This window comes from Micromys minutus (genome assembly GCF_963924665.1).
Source record: "Micromys minutus genome assembly, chromosome: 9".
Lineage (NCBI taxonomy): Eukaryota > Metazoa > Chordata > Mammalia > Rodentia > Muridae > Micromys > Micromys minutus.
Genome location: NC_137978.1, coordinates 51558285 through 51583420, shown reverse-complemented (window position 1 = coordinate 51583420; position 25136 = coordinate 51558285). Strand labels below are relative to the sequence as shown.

Sequence of the window (25136 nt, the reverse complement as noted above, 5' to 3'; positions counted from 1 at the left end):
AGCCCGGAACTGTTCACACTCCATTGTGGTCACCGCCCTTTTCAGCACGTGGTCAAAGGGCCTGACACTGTTGGCACTCACCATTTGTCTGCATAGAAGGTGCAGGATTTCAGAGAGCAGGACCCCAGCTCTGCCAACAGGAAGCAATGGCTTGCTGAATTCCCTGTAAAAGATGGAAGCAGCCGGTGAGCACTGACGTGCTTCTGCTCAGGAGGCACAGTACTCAGGCCAGCCCAGCAGACGTGGCCACCCCAGGTGAGTGGAAGCCCTGGGTCTGTCTCTATGATTAAGGACTTCGATGGCTGAAGTGGTGAGGACTTCCACGTACCCATGGCATTACACAAGACTGACAGTTAAGGCTCAGTTACAAGTAGATTGAAGACACAATTTTCTTTTCTTTATGCTATTTTTCAGAGTGAGGTTAGTCTTTCCTAAATTAAGCTCTCTAGGGTCAATATTGTAATTCCTCAAAAAAAGGTTCTAATGTCAATAAACAAGACTATGCCCGATTAAATGGTTTTTATTGTTTTGCTTTTCCATGAAGACTTCATAGTACCCAAATACCAATATATACTTTGTGAGCCTTTGAGAGACAGTTCGTGTACTGTAGTCTGCTGGGACAGAACCACTGCAGGGACAGCAGTGCCATGAGGAGAACTAGGTAGAACCCAAGGTGGCACCGATGCCCATTCACACCCGCATAGGATGATGGTGTTCTAACCTGAGCCTGGCAGGACCTGGGAGAGCACGCTTTTAATCTCAGCACTTGGAGGCAGAGGCAGGTGGATCGCTATGAGTTTGAAGACAGCTTGGTCTACAAAGTAAGTTACAGGACAGCCAGGGCTACACTGAGAAATCCTGTCTTAAAAAACCAAAAATAAAAAAATAGAATAGCTGTGAGAGTGTAATACAATGGTGCAGCTCAGTAAGGTAGAGCAAACCCAGACTAGCAAGAAACGTCCAGAAATAACCACCTCCCGGACTCTGATCTGAGTCTGAAGTGACTACCATCCCAAAGGGCCAAGGGTCTCTCATATCTTCAACAAATTTCCACTGCCAACACTGTAACAATTTCCTCTGACAACGGAGGCTAAGGCTGCTGGAGAGATGGCTCAGCAGTTAAGAACACTGGCTGCTCTTCCAGAGGACCCTGGGTTCAATTCCCTGCAACCACATGGCAGACTAAAACTGTCTGTAACTCCAATTTTAGGGGACCCGACACTGTCTTACAGAAATATATGGAGGTAAAACACGAATCAGTGCTCGGGAAATGAAAACAGGTATTTACACTACTATGGCAGAGTGGGAGGGGCTGACTCATTTCCTCGACAGACATTAAGTAGCACAAGCACGACTTACACAATGAGTTCTCTCATGGAGATTCCCCCTTCTTTTAACATGGGGGTGACTAGTTCAGCCAGGTACAACCAAATATGGGGGATATCAATGGCCATGTCATCTGCCAACTCCAAGGTTTCGGAAAAACTGAAACAAGAACAAGAAAGAAAATCACTGAAAATGTAACTTAAAAGTTTAAATTAAATAGAGACCAAAATCAGTAAAGCAAGTTTCTGCATGCTAAGTACTTTATGTAAAGGCGGTGGTCCAGCCACAGAGGCGCACACAGTCATCTCACAGGTGTGTGGGGAGACGAAGGCCAGAGCAGGTAAAGGCAAACTAAAGAAACCTTGAGGCCTGGCCCTCAGTGCCAGGGCTGGGCAGAGAAGACCTCTGGATGGAAATGACTTCCGAAATTTTCAGACAGCCATGTAAAGTGTGGGTAACAGCTATGATAAAATCACAGACTGAATACAGCAACCTCACAGCCAGAGTCACAAGGTAGGAGGAAGACTCATTTAAGAGAGCCACACGGCGGGTTACACACTGTAGTAGTCTAAGGTCTTCCAGATCTTTGTGCTGTGAAACATAGGTAATCTTTTTGGTGTGAAGTACAATAAAGGTGAATTAAATATGAAATGTAGGCACAGGGACATACCCCATACTCCCAGCTGTTTGGGAGGTTGAGGTGATAAAGCCTCAAGTTCAAGATTAACTTGGGCAATAGAGGTTGACATGTCTCAAAAACACAGAAAAAAACTTGAAAAAACAAAACAGGCTTCTGGGGGCAGGAGTGGGGTTGTGTCAATGCCGTCACAGTGGGCTGGAACTGTAGCCTCTCACTTAGTGCAAACAATTCTGGGCTTGGCCAAATGTTTTCACACACAGCAGTTTTAAAAAGTACAAACCGGAGGCAAGACACATGCGCTTAGCTGCTGACGTGCCACTGGGGACACCATCTGGCAGAACACAGGATTTCAGGGTTAGTCACCAGATCCTGCCCATTTATATTCTTGGACTGGGCTGGGCGTAAGCTACGCAGTGCACCTACTAGATAACCCGACCATCCTTGTCATTAAATAATACGTTGCTACATTTCACATCACAACTAAAAGACTCCATATTTTTGGCCTTTGTTTCTACTTTGCATTCAGCAGTTTACAAACTACAGTTTGGAATCAAATACTTACTGTTTATAAACCCCCCCCAACATAGGTTTCATAGATGAAGCTCATAGGCATTGAAGTTCATAGTGTTAAAATCCTTTTAGAAGAAGTGCTGAACTAGTATCTCCTATGGACAGAGTGCATAAGAGGGCCGGCTCTGCGCCTGTGCACTGTGCTCTGCATAACAAACTACTGAAGAAGGAAATCCCTGGGTCAAAGTCTAAGTAAAGTAGAAGACCCCGGCGGTGGGGAGCTCAGTGGGAACCACAGACACTGACACAAACCCAAGGGAAGAGAAGCCATCTTAGACAGCAGACTAGTGCATGCCTCTGAAGAAACTATCTCTGCTTTCAAACTAGTATCATCAAGCAAAACACAACACCACTGGGTAAAAATACACTGACCAATGGAAGAGAGAGAAAACCCAAATAAGTATACGCTCAGTTTTGAGTTTACGGTCATCAAAGGTGCGAGAACGCACAGTGGGGACAGGACAGTCCTCGCTAAGTGTAGTGAGACAGCCAGGTTTCCACAGGCAGATCAGGCTGACCCTCTAACCTGTGAAAACAATATACTTAAAAGTGGATGAGATGTGACATTAGACCTGCTCTACTAGACGGAAGCATGAGTAGGCAGGGCTCCATGGAGCTACCTAGGCAGGCCTCTTCTGCCAAGACTCGGTACAGGCAACCAAAGCAGCACCAGGACAAGCGGATGGCATGAGCTGCAAAAGGAGTAGGAACTACAGGTCAGACTGGGCCACACAGCGATCTCTGACACCTCAGGATCATTTCACAGAATGTGTAGGTTCTAGAGGGCAAACACATGAACTCACTGAGGAAAACTGAGGTTCACTGACTTAAGTCTTGTGGTAAATGAGCTGTGGTTCTTTTACGTTCAGACACCAGATGGAGGTGGTCTGAGAGAATCTGAGGATAACATGCATGTCATGGCCTAGGCTACAATTGCCGTTTTATCAGTCAGCACTGCATATGATGTTAAAACAGTACAGTGACAGAGGTCACGACGGCAGACATTACCCAGCAGCTTAGGTGTGAGGATACAAACCCTTTGAAAAAGTCCTGCTTGCTGAGTTTTTCTGACTGCACCAGCTGATACAGTAAGTGGCCCATGTGATCCCTGGTGATCTGGCTTCGCTCCAAGGTGAACTCCACACCCACCTTCACGAACACATGCAGTGGGGCCTGGGCACTCAGCTCCTCTATGCACTGTGTGGCCTCCTGTTCAAACATATAAAGGCTTGTTAAAAAAATCTCATGTTATGGTAACTTCAAAATCTAAATAGATTAAAAGCAATATAAAGTTTTACAAACAAGACAATTTTCCAATCTAAGTTTTCCCCTTGTTTAATATTAAAAAGGGTGCTGTATGAAAATTTCTAGAATAAAAAGTAGAGAGAAATAATATATTGATTCAGTTGTGGTGACATATGCACTAAAAAGGCTGAGGCAAGAGGATGGCTGTTGAGTCTATTCCTGGGTACACAGAGCATTTAAGGTGACAAAGCAAGGTCCCACATCAGCATACCTATCCTCATCAGGTCGGAAAGCTGAGGCAGAAGGATTGCTTTAATCCAGACTAAAACTGAGACAAGGTAATGCAGTGAGACTTTGAATTTCTTTCCCTCCAAGGGAAATGGCCTCATATAGCTTTGATTTTTGTTACTGTTTTTTAGATTTATTTTTGAATTTAACATGTATGTATGTGCATGTGCCTAAATGTATGTATATATTTCACATACGTGTAAGAGCTAATATTAGGTCTGGATCTCTAAGAGTAGTAATTACCCTTCACTGCTGAACCACATCTGTAGCCTCTGGGCTAACAGTTTTAGTAAAGATAACTCAAAGGCCAGGTTCAAAGTCTCAAGAGTCTGATGGTCCATTCCTGTAATCCTAGCACTTAATAGTGAGACTGGTGGACTGCCACTAGTTGGAAGCTAGTCTCGACTACAGCATGAGACTCTGTTGTACAAGCCAAAGCCAGATAGCATATCTCTATCTCTATGCATATCATACTGTTAATGGATTTTTAACATTCATATATGTAATATAATGTGCACAGAGATGTAGCAGCATGTACCAGCATGCATCATTTTAAAACTCTGAAAACGAGATACTGTAAAACAGAACTTAATACCAAGATGAAAAGACCTCAATGTGAGTTGGGATTGGTGGAGCACGCCTTTAGTCCCAACGCTCAAGAAGGCAGAGGTCAGCCTGGTCTACAGAGTGAGTTCAAGGACAAACAGTGCAACAGAGTAACGGTGTCTATAGGAGCACTGGCTGCTCTTCCAAAGGTCCTGAGTTCAATTCCCAGCAACCACATGGTGGCTCACAGCTACCCGCTGATCAGCTACAGTGTACTCATATAAAAGAAATAATAAATGAATTTAAAAACAAACAAACAACAATGTAATGTGCTGCCTGGGGTGGATTGTGGAGTGACTGGTCTGGTTGGAGTCTCTGGACTGGAGAACAAAGCCTGTCGGTCTAGCTTGCTCACTGACCGTGCAGTTCTCTGCCCTCAGCCACCAGCACTAGTGGCTTTCTCTCTCCTTCCCACTCTGAAGCACGCTCTTCTCGAGAGAGAGGACAGAGGTGAGAAAGGTGGAGGACGTCGCCCGAAGGCATGTCTATGCTTACCTGTGCTTCTGCTATTTCATTCTTTGAGTGCTCACTTTAAACTCTAGTACAACGTGTCTACCTCTGTAAGATCCTTGTTACTCCTGTCTTCCCACGTACTCAGAAAGCTTACACTAGTGAACAGGACAAGACTCCACTACTGACCCCCAAGTACAATTTAGAGCTGATGTAACATGACATGAGGCCTATTCACAGTCATCTAACTTTGCAGACACGTCTGTCTTTCAGGTTTCTCCACGTGGCAAGGGTACAGCAGCTCTTCAGGGTGCTGGCTGGCAGGAAGGGGGCTGATGAGGTACAGAGAGGAGCCACTGTGCTGCTTACTCAGGGTTCACTCACCCCAGCACCTTTAACATCACCAAAAGCTTTTTCTAGTTGGCTCTGGTGGCTGATGACTAGAACTGTAGGAAAAGGGAGGCTGAGGTAGGGAGCCTGCTACAAGTCAAAGTCAGCTTAGTCATGTAACTGGTCCACCTTAACGGGGCTATAGAGCAAGACACTGTCTTAAAACACAACAAAATAATCCTGTGCTAGTGGTACATGGCCAGGAATTGGGAGGCAGAGGCAGGAGAATAAAAAGTACAAGATCAACCTTGGGGCAGTGAGTTTAGGGCTAGTCTGGGCTACATGAGGCCTCAAAAGAAACTGAAAACAAACTCAAAACTAAAATAACCTTCTTCCTGCTTCCAAATTCTGAATATTAGCGGTATGAAGCTTAAAGGCTTGGATACACGTAATTGGAGTGATTTTGTGTACAAAAGCCGATGATGACTAGGCTATTAAAAACGAATAGAGAACTTCAACAATACCAAAGCACAAGTATAAGGTTATCTCGCAGCTGTTTAACAGTTCCTGACCTGAGCAGTGAACTAGAGTGTGTCACATGATCTTCGCCACCCCCTCTAGTTGACATCTGTGGAGTCAACTGCACTGCTCTGTCTGTCACTGGACTATGGCTTTTGTCAGGCAGGAGGTCTGTCCTACCAACCATCACTTAAGGAGTCTGGGTAAAGGAGATGTCAGAAGGGCAAACTCACAGTGGGGTCTTGAAATATCTCAGGCTTCCTGATCCAAACATACACTGTCCTTTTGTACCTCAGACTCCCACTTACAAAACAAAGGAAAAATGACGGCAGCCATAACCCAGGGAAAATGATGATGACCCGTTTAAGGGTCCAGACGGGTGGGAGTAGGAGTGCCACAGTGGTACTCTGCTGTCTGCTCCTCAATGCCACAGTCTGTTTAGCTTCTTCTCAGTCACACTGACTGGAATCCATTCTCTTTTCCCACCCTGAAATTTATGAATGACAGAGGTCATCAGTCTAAAACAGAGAACTTGGCAGAAATGCATGAGCTGAACCAACGAAGGGCTGGCTGGATTACTCAATCCAGGTCTTATGTGCTCGTAATGACACCTGGGCCACGCCACACCGCCATGCCCTCCGACACGGGCTGCCTAGGAGATGTTGCCTTCACTGTCGGCATTTACCTTAAAGTCATTGATGTGCAGGAATTCGTCAACGATAGACTTGGACTTCCTCTCCACTTCCTCCTCTGACAGTGCAGGCTTGTCGGGGGCTGGCATTGTGCACATTTCTGGTTTCGCTATGAATGAGATCAAAGAGTAAGAAGATGATAAAATACTAAGTATCAGCCGGGCAGTATCATTGCTGGTGATACTTACAGGCTCTCACATTGCATTTCCAGTGCAGATGCTTTAATCGATACTGGTCTGATAGAGTCAGACAGATGAAGCAAAATCAGAAGGCCCTTTACTTTAGGACAGAGAGGGACTCAGGGACACCACAGTCTACGCTCTTGCCATGAATGGCAGTTAGGGATATTCTGAACCTTTAGAGCCACAGCTTGTCAGTTTCTGTATTTTAAATTCCCTGAAACTGCTTAAAGGATGAGCACAGAAAGGCCTTTAGAACACACAGGGGCTGAGGGCCCAGTGTTACCACATAAACACTGCCTGGCCTTTCCTGCCGTCTTGCCCCCTACGCTTCCCACCTGGCTCCATCCTGGAAGCCGGTCTCATCTCTACTGGTCATCATGACCTCTAAGAGGATTCCAAATATTTTATCTATCAATTTCTGTTCCTAGTGTTTCTGCATATTAACTCTCCAATTCTTTTTCTAAGAAAGAACTGGTCAGGGTACACATGAGTGGATAAAAAGCCACAGCCCAGACTGGAGACACAAGGGAACTGTTCCCATGCTTCCAACGCAGAGTTTGAGCGCACACCCTGGATACAAACCAACCCCACATGAGTGACTAGGGAGACGAGGCTGGAGAGACTGGCTGATTGATACCTTTCTTGGTTAAGCAGGGATAATGTGAGCTCTAGCAGAGCCTCTAGACACTTAAAACACCCAGACAGTCCAATGACAATGGGCAGTGAGGTGCTGAAAAGACTTGTGAGAAACTCAGAATACTGAAGATGAGAAAAAGGACCTTGCCATCATGACATGGCAGAGACAGGGGACACTGGAAGCTCTGTGATGGTACAGCTCTGGAGACACAATGACACATGTCTGCACAATGACAATGCTATGCGTATGCTCCCAGGGGTCGGTCCAGCATTTTCCTCATGAGCAGTCTTGGTAGTTGGTATCAGTATTTTTGTTTGTATGAGTGCTATGATTGTTCCACATGAGAACTGTGTGCTCAGAGTTCAAAGGGTGTGGGAACTAATATGGGTCCTCTGGACATGGAGCCAGTGTTTAACTGCTGAATCAGCTCTCCAGTCCTGTCTCTGTATTTTGCTTCTGAATTTAAAACCCACAGTAGGTCTGTCTTGGGTCCCAGAGCCCTCTCACCTAGCTCCCTCGTTTTGCTTCGGTCAGCCTCAGCGCTGGCCCGCTCAGCGTCCACACCTCCTGTCAGCTGTTTCACCGTCTCCAGCATCTCTCTGCGCTGTTCTTCCTGAGACTGGTTGTCCAGCAGGTCTTTGCTACTGCCCCTCAGGAACGTGTTGGGGCGTGCTGCTCCAGTTGGAAGCGGCTTGTCGCTCTTCTCCCTGCCCATGCTCCCACGACTACAAAGATAGAACAACACACTTCAGAAGACAACATCCTGCTTCATACAACACAAAACATTACCGACAAACACTGAAAACACAGATTGCCTAAGTACTCTTTGTAAGGTCACTTCGTTTGGAAAGCAGCAGAGGAGTCGACCCATTTCCAGCCTCCTATAGCTTCACATATAGACACTGACTATATTTCAAAGTACACCAGGGCTCAAAGTAAGCAAAACTGACCTTCCAAAGAAATACTAAGATATTTTAATTTTAGGAGGAATTTGTATTTTCTGTGAATAGTCTTTGATTTTGTAACTTAAAAATATTCACTAGATCTTATATATATACAGGAAGGCAGTTTTGTTTTTCGTGGATCAAAAATACTCTTTAAAAACTCAAGTGTAAGGGGCTGGAGAGTTGGTTCAGCAGCTAAAAGCACTAAGTGCTCAACTGGAGGACTTAGGTTCAATTCTTAGTATCCACACGACAGTTTGTAACTGTCTATAACAGCAATCTCCAAGATCTGACATTCATACAGACAAAACAAAAATGCACATAAAATAAATAGTAAAAAACTCAAGTGTGAGAAGCTTCTGACAAGTGACAGCTGCTGCTAGGCAGAGTCTCCTTTCTCTAGCTGTGTGAGACACTCTATGCTGCCACAATCCAGTGCATGCCTCACACCAGAGAGCATATGGGAGCTCTAACCTCCAAAGACAGTTTTATGTATATGTGTGTGTGTATGTATGTATATATATATATATATATATATATATATATACACACACATACATACACACACACACACACACATATGTGTATATATGTATATATGTGCATAAATAAAAGTTAGAAGGTATAAAGTTGGGAGGAAGGGCCCAGGGGAATTATAGGAAAGTGAATATGATCTAAATACACTGTATTCATACATGAAAGCACCAAAGAATATACTATATCATTAACAAAAAGACATTAAAGTTGGGGATAGAGATGGCTTAGCAGGTAAAGCTGCATGCTGCCACTGAATGACTTGAGTTTGATCTCCAGGACCAATTTTTTTCTAGCTCTGATTTCTATACACTGACTGCAACACATGCTTGCCCTATGCAATCCACACACATGTGCAGTGACTACAAAGTAAAGTGCCAAGTGTTCATGACCCAGGGCCCTTTCTCCTGCAAGTTCTCAGTCTGTTACACACAAGTCAACATCTCTAGAGTGACAAGACCATAGGCTTCCACTGCTGTCCTAGAACTCATTCTATAGCCCAGGCTGCCCTTGAACTCAGGTCCCCATATTCTGCTTCTCACATGTTGGAATTAAAGGCAGGAGCCACCTTGCCTGACTGCTGGAAAACTGTTTTCAATTGCAGGGCTTTGAGTGTGGGGGTAAGCACAATCATGAAGTTTAGAACACCGTTAACTCTTCTAGAGTATTTTAGCTGTCAGTGCTGACCCATTACTAGTGTGTAGACCTCGGAAGACGAGAGACAGTGATGAAGTGGGAGCCGACTGAATGGCCAGAGCAAACGGGGCTAAACTCACCACTGAGAAACCACATCATTTGGTTTCAAGCATTGGTTTTCTTTTCCAGAAACCTCAAATACATGGGAATTATGTGAGAGAGGCAGAAGTGAATTTCAGCAGCTAAAGCCACACATCTCATTTTAAGAGACCTGGGTGTCTGTCTCCCTGTCGACTTATTCTAGATGTTTCCATTCTGGAGAGAGTGGCAAGGCTCACTATCTGGCTCGCCTAAGGAACAAAGGATGGCCAGAGAGCCTGCTCCCGACTCATTCTGCCCAACACAAAGGTAACACCTGAACAGGTTCCCACATGAGAAAGGACAAGTGTGCTGAGATTAGAGAAAACATTAACTATAGGAATGATAAGAATTATCACCATAGTTCATGTGTGTTAGGGGGACAATGAGGAGTGTGTTTAGTGCTATGGAGACAGAGCTGGCAAGCAGGACAGCCATCATAAACAGAAAGCAATGCTTACCTGGTTAATGCCCTTCGGGAATCAAACTCTAAAGGTGTGGCTGACGGGGACCCTGAAGGTGCTGGAGGTTGCAGAGGAGAGAATCTATTTAAACTGGAAGCACTTGACCGTAAGGCATCTATAGGTGTTGTAGATTTAGAAAGAAAATACAATTACATGGTTAATATGCAAATACTTGTTTTCCTGCCTTCTGGGAGTAAGAAACAAAACCAGGAATTTCTTTCTAAAACTGGAAACAGGTCTCTGTGGTTCAGGTTGGCCAGGACTGCTGGGTTGGACTCATTCCCAAGTAGGTGGGACAACAGGTAACTCCACCTCCACCCCCACCCGTTCTTTTTTTTTTTAAATAAGATCTCATATAGGCAAGGCCAGACTGGAACTCACTATGTAGTCTTCAGATCCTGATGAGTCCATCTTCTCTGAATGCGGGGATCCCACACACTCTCCACCATACCCGCCTTCCTGAGTTACTAAGGCTCAAGCCCAGGGCTTTGTACACACTAAGCAGAAACTCTACCAACTGAGCTGCATCCCCAGCCCTGAGGGCAGTAGCTTTATTACATAAAGTATAAACAGACAGTTTAACAAGCAAGAGAGCCAAGAAAGGTTAGAAGCTCAATGACCAATCTTTCCTCCCACCCAGGTTTAACCAGGCCCAGACCTGCTTCGTGACCAACATCAGCCAAGACAGGCATTTAACAGGGGAGGAAGTATGGCTGTAGGCAGTGATTCCTAACAAGGACACATGACGCCTACCATATTCTGACAAGTACAGTACAGAGTATTGGCATATAAAAAGGCCTACAAAGTTTGTCCTTGAAACACAAAAACTTTATGTCCTTAATAACATATTCAGCCAGGTGTGGTGGCAACTCTGTAATCTCAGGACATTAGAGACAGATGCAAGGAGTCCAGAGTCACACTCAGGTACCCAGTAACTTCAGGTCAGCCTGGGGCTATCCAGTCACACACCAACCAACCACAAAACCCAACCAACAACAAACAACAACAATAAAAATGTGTGGTAAGCAGGTAGAGAGAAATGTGCCAAGGCACTGCCCAAAGTTACCCAACATTAAGCCATGATTTATGTAAAAGTGTGTAAATGTACTAAGTAAACACTGAAATTTTAAGTAACTTTAAAGTAAGTTGATGAAATTTTTAAATTTTCCTTTGGATCATTTTGTTCTTTAGTTTTTAAGACATTCACATGTGCTGAGGCATGAATTTGCACCAAGGCAAACAGTAATCTTACTGAAAACATTGTGAGTTTTTTTGTTATTATTTTACAATTAGATTGTGTATTCTTGAGTGTGAACTTTAAAAGAAGTATTTTACTAATTTTTAAAAAGAATTTCGTACCATGCATTTTAATCCTAACTACCTGCAACTTATCCCCCCAAAACTTTTCCCAGATCCACTTCCAACCCCTCTGAACTTGTCATTAAGACCCTCCCCCCAAACTCCACTCGTCAGACCTGATCTGCTCATCCACTGATCATCCACTGATCATCCACTGATCATCCACTGATCTGTTCATCCACTGATCTGCTCATCCACTGATCATCCACTGATCTGCTCATCCACTGATCTGCTCATCCACTGATCATCCACTGATCTGCTCATCCACTGATCATCCACTGATCTGCTCATCCACTGATCTGCTCATCCACTGATCTGCTCATCCACTAATCTGCTCATCCACTGATCATCCACTGATCTGTTCATCCACTGATCTGCTCATTGATCTGCTCATCCACTGATGGGTATGGAGCCTTCAACAGGCTCATGACAGGTCTACTGGGGCCATACTCTCTAAAGAAAATGTCCCTCCTTGGAAGGCCCTCCGAGGTCAGCAGCTCTTCAGTTAGTGTGGGCAATGTGAGCTTTGTAGATGATAATATTGTGTCATCTATATCAAACGTAGATGTCTACATGACAAGCACCAGAAACGACATTCATCCTTAGTCCAAAACTCAAGCTTGTGCACCCAAGGGAAGCTCTGTATTGTGAAGCCACACACCCAGCCTTTTTGTTTCTGTTTGTGAAACAGGATCTTGCTGGCTCGTACCTCTGGCCACCCAGGTACTTACTCTGCTGCCTAGCTATCTCAAACTTATGGCAGTTTTCCTGCCTCAGCTTCCTGAGTGCTAGCATTGCAGATGTGTACCACTACACCTAGCTATAAACTAGCCTTTTCAAGATTGTGTCTTGGGATTCCCATCTTCATCTCCCAAATGCTAGGACTGCAGGCATTTGAAAAAACACCTGAGGCACGGTGTGGAGGCACAAGTCTTTAATCCCAGCACTTCAGAGGCAGAGGTAGGTGGATTACTGTGTGTGAGTTCAAGGCTAGCCTGGTCTACAGAGCCAGGGCTACACAGAGAATTTCAAAAAGAAAAAGACATTTGGTCTGGCACATCTCGATTATGAGCACTGAGAACCAGAGGCAAGCCCATCTCTGCGAGTTTCAGGCCAGTCAGAGCTACACAGTGAGACCTTGTCAATAAACAAAACAAAGCAAAAATAAACCTTTAAAAATACAATAATCAGCTTAACTGAAAACAAAATGTTTTCTCAAGAGTTTAAAAATTAGTCAGGTGTGGTGGGGCACACCTTTGATTCCCCAGCATTTAGGAGGCAGAGGCAGATGGATCTCTAAGTCCAGGACACCCATTGTTACAGAGAAATTCTGTCTCAAAAACAACAAAAAACAAACCCCCCAAACCCAGAGGATGCTCAGTGGTTAGAGCTGACATCATTCCTAGCATCCACAGTAGCTCATAACCACCTGTAACTCTAGATCCCGAATTTGAGACCTTCTTCTGACCTTGCAGGCAAGAAGCACATGTCTGTACACACAAAGATCCAAGTGAAAGGCATATACTGACAGACTACTTCTAATAGAATTTATGGAAATAATAAATGTTGCCAGAGCCCCTATAGGAAAGGAAGTGTCTGTGTCATGTGACTGAGAAGCAGAGAGTGAGAGTCTCAGCAAGTCCAGGCAGATGAGTCTGGAGGCCTTTTCCTAGCACAATCCCCAACACAGGGACGGCACTGCAGGCCACAGCATCACAGACCCCGGTACCCAGCAAAGAGCCCTCCACACTTACCGCTTTCGCTTGCCTTTGCTCCACCACTGCTGCCTTTGCCCCAACTGCCCAGTTGTGCCTTAGGAACCAGTTGGATCTTCTCGTCAATGGTGGGCTATAAAACAGACAGCCATGGTCACACAGGTTAATTCTTTAGTGTTTTCTTCAGTGCCATACAACCAACTTCAGCAACAAAACCTTGGGGTTTCCGTTTAAAAACATGAATTTAGCTGGGCAAGGTGGCACAAGCCTTGGGTGGCTAAGTTCCAGCACAGCCTAGTTTACATAGCAAGTTCCAGGCCAGCCAGGGTACCCTGCCTGAAAAATAACATAGGCAACCATAAACTGTAGCTGTGGTCATTAAGGTGGGACCTATGGGCCTTTTAGCATTTTCTTAGATTAGTCTCCACAGAACACTATGAAGGCCACTTTGCTTTCCAGGGTATGCTCAGGTCCTCTGCACAAAATGTCTCACTAACATGCCAAACGAAATACATAGCTTCGAATGATTCCTATACCACAATACCCAATCATGTGCAAATTGCTCCATCAGTTTGTTTATGTAGCCATGGCTGACCACAAACTCATAGCAATCCTCCTGCCACAACTTTCTAATTAACTAAGCACTAGTTATAGGTATGTTCTGCCACATTTGGCTCTGCAACTGTGTACTTTAAATTTTCAACAGACACACACACACAGGTTGGAGGTAGGACAGGGTCTCATATAGCCTAGGCTGGCTTTAAATATGCAACATAGCTGAGGATAACTGTAAGTTTCTGATTATCTCGCCTCCACCTCCTAAGTACCGGGATAACAGAAAGTCACCAGGCTTTGTAAATTCTCTATAATACTCACCTTAGTGATTTTCAAAAATTTGGAGGGGTCCAGTACACGACTGTTCTTAGCCCCTTGTACAGTATTCCATCCACCTTCATCCACTCTTTGGACGCCTGCAGGGAGGACAGAATGAGGCAGTGTCTCCTTACCTCAAGTGAGCTTGTCACTGAGTGAGAAAACTGTTAACTGAGGAATGCCACTAAAACCAAGCAGACGATGAACAGAAGGTTTAAAGTACTAATGGCAGTCCTGGTAAAGGAGTCTCCACTTTCTGGAGACTGTCTTCTGTGCAGAGCAGGTCAGGTCAGCTCTATTCAGATGGGTGCCATGACAGCTGGCCTGGAATCCAGCCCACAGCCTCCCAGGGATGAAGCCTACTTGATCATGGTGAATGATCGTTTTGATGTGTTCTTGGATTCAGTTTGCAAGAATTTTATTGAGTTTTTACATCTATGTTCATGAGGGAGATTGGTCTGAAGTTCACTTTTCTTGTAGGGTCTTTGTGTGGTTTAGGAAAGAGAGTAATTGTGGCTTTGAAGAATGAGTTGAATAGTTTGGAGAGTATTGGTATCAGGTCTTCTATGAAGGTCTGATAGAATTCTGCACTGAACCCATCTGGTCCTGGGATTTTTTTGTTTGGGAGACTTTTGATGACTGCTTCTATTTCTTTAGGTGTTATGGGACTGTTTAGATGGTTTATCGGATCTTGATTTAACTTTGGTATTGAGTAAAATTGTATTCTTAAGTACTGAAACTCATATTTCACATCATTTCACATATATACATGTGTGTGTGTGTGTGTGTGTGTATTCTTCTCAGCTTTAAAACTGTAACATCCAGTCTCAGCTCATAGACTCTACACACACACACACACACACACACACACAAAAACACACACAGAAAAACACACACACACCCCAAAAAACAAGAGGTGCTCAGCTCAGGGTGCTCAGGAGGAAATACCCACTTCTCTTTCTCTCAACTGTCATATTTAATTGTCACATCTTGCCAGGCCCACTTTTAAAATATATGTAAAGCCAGGCATGGTGGCACACAGCTTTCAACCCAGAGTTTGGGAGGCAGAAGCAGAAGAATGAGGAATTCTAGGGCAGCCTAGGCTACACAGTGAGTTCCAGGCTAGCCATAGACACATGGTTAAGACTCTCTCAAAAACAAAAGAAATCATTAGTGCACGACAGGATGGAGTCTTTTGCCAAGGTCAGCACCAGTTTCCAGGTCAGGAAGGACCTGGCCTGCGGCCTTTGGCTTCTGCTCTCTGTGGAGGTCACTGATGTAGTTCTATACACTGCAGACATCTTGCCTTTCATCTCAATGAAAAAAAGACAATAGATCCTTTACAAATTACCTCAGGACTGAGCTTTCAGGACTCTGGTCTCCACTGCCCCTGTCCCCTCATTTGCTGAAAGCCTTTCCCATACAGGCACAGAGCTTTAGCCACAGACTCCTCCTGCTTCCAATTGTACTGCTGCAGGGCCTCTGTGCTTCCTCTTGCTCCGTCCAAATCCCTTCTTCCACCCTCACCTGCTTCAGGCTGGCTCACCAGCACCAACAAGAAAAGGCTGTCAAATCTTCCTGCTTAAAAACCTCTGGGATGCTGAGATGGCTCAGCAGGTAGAAGCAGTTCCTGTCAGGCCCGATGACCCCAGTCCGATTCTGGGACAAACATGGTAGGAGGAGGAAACAGGCTCCTTCAAACTGTTCTCTGACCTTCAGGGCATGCCATGTAATTTTAAAAAAGCTCTTAAAAATGGCACCTCTCTTCTCTAAACTTCACACTCCCCACATTTCTCTCTTCTGAACTGTGCCCAGGAATAAAGTGGGATAAATGTTACACCATGCTTCAGGGTTTGTTTCCTGCTACCTACACATGGTCCTGTGATGTGATGGGCATTCCTGAGTGGGGCACTTCACACGGAAGACTGGCAGAAGCCAAAACCAAGCGCTTGATCTCAGTTCTCCCAGCAAAGGCTGTTCATTCTCCACTACACCAGCCAGGTCCTTCAGACACCAGACACTCGGCCAGGCTGGGCCTGCTGCTCATAAAGGCTCCTTCCTCCCCCTCCCTCTCCTCTGAAAAGTTACAGCTTCCTTCCTTCTTCTTTTTTTTTTTTTTAAAGTTTAAAAGAAAAATGTGCATTGCTGCTTTGTCTGCATGTATCTGTGTGATGGTGTCAGATTCCCTAGAACTGATCTAACAGACAGTTGTGAGCTGTCATGAGGGTGTTAGAAATTGAACCAGAGTACACGGGAAGAGTAACTGTGTGTTCTTAACCACTGAGCCATCCATCTCTCCAGCCCCGTTCGCATCAAATTTTTACAACTTTAATGGAGAAGACATCTCAACTGAGCACATCTATGCACTCACTGGACACTGTGTCCGGGACAGGGAATGTGTGCCAAGACACCAGTTTCAAAAGAGCTATTTTTACTTGCCTCTCTTAACGTGCTTAGTGTGAAGGAAGATGCTCACTGCTAGCCTGTGAGTGCCTAGCTCTGCACATGTGCACGCTCATTTCCACTGTGCACGCTCTTACTCCATGCTTAGTCTCAGCTGCACATGTGCACACTCATTTCCACTGTGCACGCTCTTATCCCATGCTTAGTCTCAGCTGTCTTGGTGTTGCCTGACAGTCACCTCTGTGACCTCATCTGCAGCACTGACCTGACAGGGCCAGCATCCCACACCCCACTCCAGCCTCCCTGCCTCACCTGGTCTTCTCTTCTCCTTGGTCATCAGCTGCTGGACTTTCCTTTGCTCCTCTTGTTCTTCTATTTTGGCCTCTTTGTGAATCTGCTCGATAGTTTTTGGCCCCTGATCTGCTCTTCGGGACACCCAATTACACTATGAGAACAGAACAAGGCTATGCGTCAAGCCACACAGAAGATTACAGAAAGGGTTAGGTGTCTAGCTTGGTGAATGCCTAGCATGTGCAAGGACCTCAGCACCACACATAAGAACTGCAATATAATTTTCCAAATAATAAATTAAAAGCCTATACTTTTGCTGGGCACTGTGGCACACAGCTTTAGTCCCAGCACTCAGGAGGCAGAAGGCGGCAAGTCTCCATGAATTTGAGGCCAGTTTGGTCTACGGACTGAGTTCTAAGACAGCCAGGGCTCTACAGAGAAACCTGGTAATACCACCTGCTCTGGTAAAAGGAAAAGACATACATGTCCACTGTGGCAGCCATATAAAATACCTACTGAAGGGAGCAGGATGGTGGGAGTGATGGGAGTACTTGAGGATTTCAAGCTAAGGAAATGATCAACTTTGGCAGGGTGAGCAGTGCACGTTCTGACTGGAGGGTAAAAGTCAGAAGGAAGAAGTGTCCGATGCAGCTGCTAATACTGCCTGCACTTGGAGAGCACACAAAGCTGCTTCTCTCTTCTCAGGAGACAGAACTTGCCTCACTCCATCCCAGACTCCCTTCCAATGGCTGCAATGAGCAAATGTGGAGACATGGGTGGGAAACAGCTGCATTAGCTTGTGAGTGAGCGCTGAGCAAGGGTCACGGCTTTTGCTATGAAGGTCACACCTGGGTCTAACAAAAACAAAAAAGCCTCACTGGTGCCCTGAGCTGACTAAGGGGGATGAGGAGGCCGACTTCCCAGCTGAGGTAAATAAACATGGCAGCTGGGGTGACAGGATGCCCAGGATACAGACCAGCAACATCTATGAGTTTCAATGGCCACACTTATCTTGCAGAAATGTACTAAGGTTTGCAAGACAGCAAGAGTATCATTGTAGAGAACAAACACATGGCTGCTGAGTTCACGTTTGCTGAGGAGACTCCAGCTGCTCACGTTATAAAGCCTGAGTCTCACTGACCAGCACTGAACTCAGATGACCAATGTCAGAGCTGCAGTGCGGGGTGGTAACGGGGAAGACAAGACAGGCAGCACCGTCCCCCCACAAACATTCAAGTCTATTTGATCTCCCTCCCCACCTTGATTTGTCCCCTTGACACAGGCTAGAGTTATCCAGAAGCCTCTCAGTTGAGAACATGCCTTCACCCAGACTGACTGCAGGCAGTCTTAGGGCATTTCCTTGATTAATGGATGTGGTCCTGAATTGTGTAAAAAAGCAGGCTGAGCAAGCCAGTAAGCAGAATTCCTTCATGGCTGCCTCTTCAGTTCCTGACTCCAGCCTCCTGCCCTGACTTCCTTTGACCATAAGATTGTGTTGTAAAACTGTAAAATGAAAAAAACCCTCTCCTTCCCAAACAATTTTTGGTCATGGTATTTACTGACAGAGACCTAACTTACCAGCCTGAGGTCGATTACATCCTGAAGCATAAACCGAATCCTAGAAGAAGTTTTTCTTTCTTTGACGATTTTCTCCATCTGGTTAAAGTACTGGTCCATGCGAGGCTACAAATAATAAAACCACATGATTCCTTGCCGAGAAATTCAATTTTCTCTCTTTCATGCACTTTTGTTTTTTGTCTTTATTATAAAGACAAAAAGGCAGTCTAGGCTGCCTCAAACTTGTTATCTTCCTGCCTCAGCCTCTTGAGTGATGGAATAACTACAGATGTAGCAGGTAGACTTTAGGTGATTTAAGAATAACATCTTATGGTTAAAGGCACTGAAATGTTATTACCTCTGAATTGTGTTTGTATATGTCCACAGGTGGAGGTGGGAGGAGACTTCTGGGAGTCAGCTCCCTCCTTCCACCATAGGGATCCCAAGGATCTAACTCAGGTTGACAGAATTGACAAGCAAGCAGCTGTAAACATTCAACTACTTCCCTGTCCCCAGGAATGGGATTTCACAGGGAACGTATGCAGCCACTGCAGAGAACACACTCGCTAGGCTGCGGCAGGTCATAGTGCACTCTGTCTTCTGCTCCATTTCCCATGTCTCTGTGAAACTCAGGAAAGCAGAAAGTTGTAGGATACTGAAAGCTTAGGTCAGAAAGCTGGACGGCCTTACCTCTGAACTCGGAATACACAGAGGAAATAACCCCAATCTTGTTTATCAGTAGTATTTTGGACTTTCTGTCACATACAAATATAATCCTAGGTTTTGATTTATTTTATTTATATGAGGACACTGCCGCTGTCCTCAAACACACCAGAAGAGGGCATCAGATCCCATTACAGATGGTCGTGAGCCACCATGTGGTTGCTGGAAATTGAACTCAGGGCCTCTGGAAGAACAGTCAGTGCTCTTAACCACTGAGCCATCTCTCCAGCCCTCTTTGAAGCATTTCTATTGTGTTTTCTTTATTTGTACAGTGCCAGACTATGCCTTAATTGAAGTACTTTCTATACAATGATTAAGTGGCAATGTCATGAATTAGTCCATAAACTTAAGAAGCAAGTGAGAACTGGGCATGATGTCCCATGCATTTAACCCCAGCATTTAACCCCAGGAGCAGAGGCAGGCAGATCGTTGTGAGTTCAAAGCTAGTCAAGTCTACATAGTGAGTTCCAGGGCACCCAGAGCTACATAGTGAGACCCTGTCTCAAAAAAAAAAAAAAAAAAAAAAAAAAAAAACAAAGCAAAACAAAGAGGCTTGAAGCAGGCAGAGTGACACTCATATACCATCCCAGGGAGGACACACTGTCTCAAGAGAAACAAAAAATCCCTTTAGCTTTTCTTTTCTCTCTTTTAGGCCCAGTCCATTTCTTAACCAGCTTCTGCTTATAACTTATAAAATGGTTATGAGAGAAAAGACAAGGATCAATCAACCTAGAATCTGCAAACTGACCTGCATATGACTAGGGAGCACCTTGTCTTAGACCTAACACAAGTGAAGTGAGGAGCACTGTCAGTCACACATGCAGTGAGGGGGTGGGAGGACCCTGCACACAGACTGCTCAGACAGGGGGGAGGCGTTGCTCTTGACTGAGTGCCCCTGGCATAGTCTTCTGAGTCTCTGGTTGGTACCTTTGCTTTCTCAAAGTCCAGGTCTTTGCCGATGGTGGTGAGCAGGCGACACAGGCACTCCAGGGATTCTTCATCATGGTTCTTTAGCAGCTTCACTACACAATCATGCATGATGGCCTCCGTCAGCATTTTGAGTTTAAAGAGTTCTCCAATGAACTTGATGTTGCCAATGGATCTCCGCCGGGCTTTGTCCTTGGCTTCTTCCAGTTCATCGTGAAGCCTTGTCCTTTCCTCTGGCTGTTGTGTAAAAAGGAGGTAAGAACACCTAAGATTACAGGGCCTTAGTCCTTCTGGGCTCAAATGCTCTGACATGGACCAATGAGCCTAACTCCTCAGAAAAAGAGGCCTATGCACCCAAGTGTGCATCATCTTTCAGGATCTGTGAGCCCAGTTAGAGTGTCTGCTGTGGAGCCAAGTGCCTCTAACACAGAAGGAATAAAGCACTTTCTCTGATCCCAATACACTGCACCCGTGTGTGCATGCACGCACCGTCTCTCTTCAGGTGCCGTAGCTGGCTGTGTTACAGTTCTGACGGCACGTGATGTGAAGGTCTTACTTACAGCGCTGGCAGCTTCCAGTTCTTTCTGCTTCTTCTCAAAGACGTCATCATCTGCTTTATCTTTTTCAAACTCCTTCTGGCATCGATTAAGCAGCAGTTTCCGGAAATTCACTGTGTTGCCGGGCTTGTCTGCCATGGGCACCTTCAGCTGCATTCAGAGAAGAAAGCACAGAGGCAGCTAGGTGACTCGATGCAGACAGACACACAGGGGCAAACATTCCAGAAATACAGCCTCAGTCCTTTACACAGTGCGACAGAAAGTGGTCTTGTCTCTTACGCAGAAAAGACACATGCCTTCCGTCTTCTGTGGATATATTCCAAACTGAAGTGGAATCTGTTATCAGTACAGTGTTTACTACCAAACACCTACACTTTTAAACTGTGGAAGGTTACCCCTTTGTTTAACCTTATTATCACTGTATTTAGTTGAGGTGTGTGTGTGAGATGCACATATACATGCATGTACTTGGTGCATCTGTGGAGGATTCTCACTTTCTACTTGGGCTATGGGGGAATCAAACCCAGGTCAAAAGGGTTGTGCAGTAAGCACCTCTGTCCACTGAGCCATCTCACCCTCCCCTTCATTTAGACAGCAGAATGTACCATCCATTCAAACAAAACAGGAAATTCTCCTACTCAGTCACTGCACACCATGTAAAAGGGCTTTTCTGGACTTGGAAAGTGGATCCAACGGTTCTTACATTAATATACTGCCTGGCCACGTGGGGGAAAATCTTTCTCTCTCCTTCTTTGTAGCTGTTTTTGAGACAAGGTGCTATCACTTTAGGCAGGTCAGGGTCTCATTATAGAAGCCAAGTTGGCCTCAAATCTGGAATTATACTGCCTATGGCACCTTGTTGCTGGGACTACAGGCGTGTGTCACCAATCTACCTCACCCTTACTTGGTTTGTAGCAGGAATGAAGCACTAGCCAAATACTCATTGCCATGCTGTTTGATTTATTTTTGAAGCAGAACCTCCTGTAGCTCGGGATGGCCTCGACCTCACTATAAAGCTACGGACAACCTTAAACTCCCAATCCTCCTGCCTCTACCTCTGTCTCCCAAGTGCTGGAGAAGGTGGCGGACAGACCCGTGATAGTGTGGATCACCCGTCAGTGTGCACAGTGTGCTCCTGTGACACAGGAAATATCAGTTACTGTGTCTTCTACCCAGCCCAGAGGCCAGCACGGTGGCAGCAAACAGTAGCTTAGGAAGCGGGAAAAACCAAGACCTACAGTCTAGAAAAAAATGCAGAAAAGCTGCCCTAACCCTGATGTCAGCCCATGTAAAGAACAGCAGTGACATACCAGTGCAGTCAGGGCCACCTTACTATCACACCAGGGCCCACAGCTCGTCAGTCACCACGGCTGGCACATGTTAATTGGCACAGCCTCAATCCCAGCATTTGGGATATCACTCTAAAGTGACGGTCCAAATGTAGCTCCTTCAACCTACTGCTCTCTTCTCTCCCTGGCCAGTGTATGCAACAGGCTACATTCACTGTGCACAGAAACAAGAAGACATCTTATACTAGAAGTGGGCCCGTGAGACTACAGGGCCAATATAGAGATAAGCCTTATTTTTTTAAATATTTACTACAACAACATCTTTACCGGAGTCACACGCAGGATGCCTGCAAAACTCCTAACGGAGCGCACACTTTCAAAAGCAGGAAGCTGCCTCAGTGCGCTGTGCAGGCAGCACAAACTTCCTCACCCAGTTCACTCTACCCACACCCTACCGTCTGAGGCAGAGGCCTGATGTTTTAGAGCAGACTGGCCCAACTCCTGAGTATTGCGGCAGCTTCCATAGCGCTGGGTCACAGGTCCAGTCATCTGCCTACTCTCAACCCATCACACTCTCCTCATTTGCTCCTTCACTGTGCTCCAGAGTCCACAGATAAGACACAAGGGAAGTTCTTCCGGGACTTGGAAGGTTTTTCAAGTTCTTGTTTTATCCTGACTTTCTGAGACTAGGTCCCAAGTATTCCAGGCTATAGAGCTGAGGCCCTTGCCCTTCTTCTCATGTTCCTGTTGGAATTACAGGCCTGCTTTATGACACCTGCTCAAATTCTTTAGTTAGGGCTTTTATCACAATTAAAAGCAGTGAGAACAGAAATTCAAGCAGAAACCTGAAGGCCTTGGAGGGGGGCTGCTTACTGGTTGCTTCCTATTGCGTGCTCAGCCTGCTTTCTTACAGAATCCAGAACCACCGGCCTAGAGATGGCATTGCCCACAGTGGGCTGAGCCCTCCCACAACAATCATTAATTATGAAAATGTCCTAGAGTGTTGCCTACAGCCTAATCTTATGAAGGCATTTTCTCAACCAAGGCTCCCTCCTCTCTGATGACTGCAGCTTATGTGAAGTTGGCATAAAGCTGGCCAGCACACTTCTGTATTCAAGCATTTGTTCTCTCAGACACAAAGCAGCATTTTAGACCTGAGGACCTGAGCAGTGTGTAATTCAGAGGCATTCTGAAACGGGGCTTTCATTTTCATAGTAATTAATTAGAACAAAATATGGCAACTTAAGGTTACAGAATTAGTTTATTTATTTTAATTAAAAATTTATTTATATTTTATCATTTGGGAATGGGTTCTGCTATACAGCTCTGTCTAGCCTAGAGCTCAGTACATAGCCCAGCTGCCCATGAACTTTTCATATCTTGTATCTGTTCCTGAGTGCTGGGATCATAGGAATGAGCTGTAGTACCTGGCTAATATGTTGTTCCTTTACTGCTGAGACAGGGTCTTGCTGGCATCGACTTTGCAATGATGCGATGACACTCCTACCTGAAACTGTTATCAACAGGTACAGACCACTTTTCTCCATGTCACTTATTTCTGAGGTACTAAAGGTGCTAAATCTCAGCTATGCACCTTCTAGTGGGCTGAGGGTCCTGCAGTGTGTTCCTTAGTCATTTCTTACGGAACTGGGGGAAGTGATGATATCGGAAGCAGGTCTTTCTGTCTTACGACCCTCAAGTTGTATACGGTTTGCCTGAGCACGCGGGGTAGGGAAAGGCACCAAGTGCAAATGTGTTGCTTGTTAAAATGTCTGTAATATCAATTTCCTCAATGTCTCTAACAACCTGAAAAAAAGAGGGACTCCATTTTATTCACTAAACAATGCAAAATAAGACAAGAATGTATTCACCCACTCATTCACCCACTCACTCACACTCACCCACCCACTAAGTCACCCACTTACTCACTCTCACTCACACACTCTCACTCACACACACACCCACTCATCTCTCACTCAGGCACCCATACCCATCCACTCACCCACTCATTTGTACTGTGCTGAGTGGGCTCAAGTCACCTAATGGAGGTATGTCGAGGCTTGGGTACATCACTGATAACAGAGCTTGCTTAGTGTGTGAAAGGCCCTGGAATTCTTTTACACACACACACACACACACACACACACACACACACACACAAACCAGGATGAAACAGGAGGGAGTCAGCAGGCTGGGTGTGTGGTATAAAGCATACAATCTGTGTACAGAGATTGAAAAAAAAAATCCCTCTAAATAATGAGAATACACATTCTCATTAATCTGGGATAACCTCCCCATCTAGCGTTTCTTGAACACTATGTCAGTCTGGGCTGGAAAACTGTTGTCAGAGATTGTTCTCCCTTGAGCAGTGTGTGGCAGCTCCCTGAATCTGTGCTCCCAAAGAGGCCAATGCTAACTAAAAGTGTCTCTAAATGCTGACAGCTGGTAAGGAGGGAGAAGGCCCTGGTGAGAAGACAGATCCAGTGTTAGAGCTAAGGGTCTATCAATTACCAAAGAATAACGCTTGAGAGCTTGGGGGAGCACTTGAGGACCAGCACCCAAATGAGGCTGTTCACAACTGCCTGTCACCACAGGGAATCTGACACTCTCTCTGGCCTCCCAGGCACACACACTTGAGTATGCGCACACCTCGTCCTGATTTAGTCTTAAGAAACTTGCACAACTAGGCTGTGTTTGTGCAGTAGCAATGAGCAGTGTCGGGCTCTGGCGGCGGCTGGCGTAGGTGCTGAACCAGCACCGCCCCTCGTTCTCCCTCTCCCTTTGGCAGCTGGACGGCTGTCTAAGCAGAAATGCTACACTTATGGTGCTTTAACACTGTATTCATCTGCTTTTCTTGTTTTAAATAAGATTCACTCTTACTCATCTTTACGGATGTTCATATGTATGCTGTTGATTAAATTAATGCCTATGACAATTTAAGAAAAGGAAATTGTTTACTTGTTTATATGCTTTTAGTTGTTGTTGAGACAGTCTTATTTTGTATCCTGGGCAGGTCTGAACTCTCAGACAGCACGCTCCTGAGTGCTAGGACTGAAGGTGAAAGCGACTATGTCTTCCTAGCAAGAGAGGAAATGATCCAATTTTGAACATTTTTGATAATAAGACAATCTTTTTGGTTTCAGAGGCTGGAATTAGAACAGTTAACTTAATTTTAAATTTAGTTTATGTTAAAGTTAGCATCTGCTCTAGTTCTATAAGATGACACTCCAGAATAAAATGA

At 45.2% G+C, this 25136-nt stretch overlaps 1 protein-coding gene across 23 annotated transcripts in view; it reads right to left on the bottom strand.

The window, feature by feature from the left end:
* The window catches only part of EIF4G3 (eukaryotic translation initiation factor 4 gamma 3), a 202364-nt gene that overhangs the window by 15450 nt on the left and 161778 nt on the right, over positions 1–25136 (bottom strand). For 21 of the 23 annotated variants that reach the window (XM_080921656.1, XM_080921672.1, XM_080921677.1 and 18 more), the window contains 12 exons: positions 20610–20756; positions 20050–20286; positions 18421–18525; positions 16864–16996; positions 14152–14246; positions 13315–13408; positions 10199–10316; positions 7993–8210; positions 6660–6775; positions 3573–3745; positions 1360–1485; positions 82–163 (listed from right to left, as the gene is read on the bottom strand). In XM_080921656.1, the coding sequence (XP_080777782.1) occupies positions 82–163; positions 1360–1485; positions 3573–3745; positions 6660–6775; positions 7993–8210; positions 10199–10316; positions 13315–13408; positions 14152–14246; positions 16864–16996; positions 18421–18525; positions 20050–20286; positions 20610–20756 (1644 nt within the window). The remainder of the gene's footprint in view (positions 1–81; positions 164–1359; positions 1486–3572; positions 3746–6659; positions 6776–7992; positions 8211–10198; positions 10317–13314; positions 13409–14151; positions 14247–16863; positions 16997–18420; positions 18526–20049; positions 20287–20609; positions 20757–25136) is intronic. The other 2 variants (XM_080921675.1, XM_080921671.1) reach the window with 1 other exon arrangement.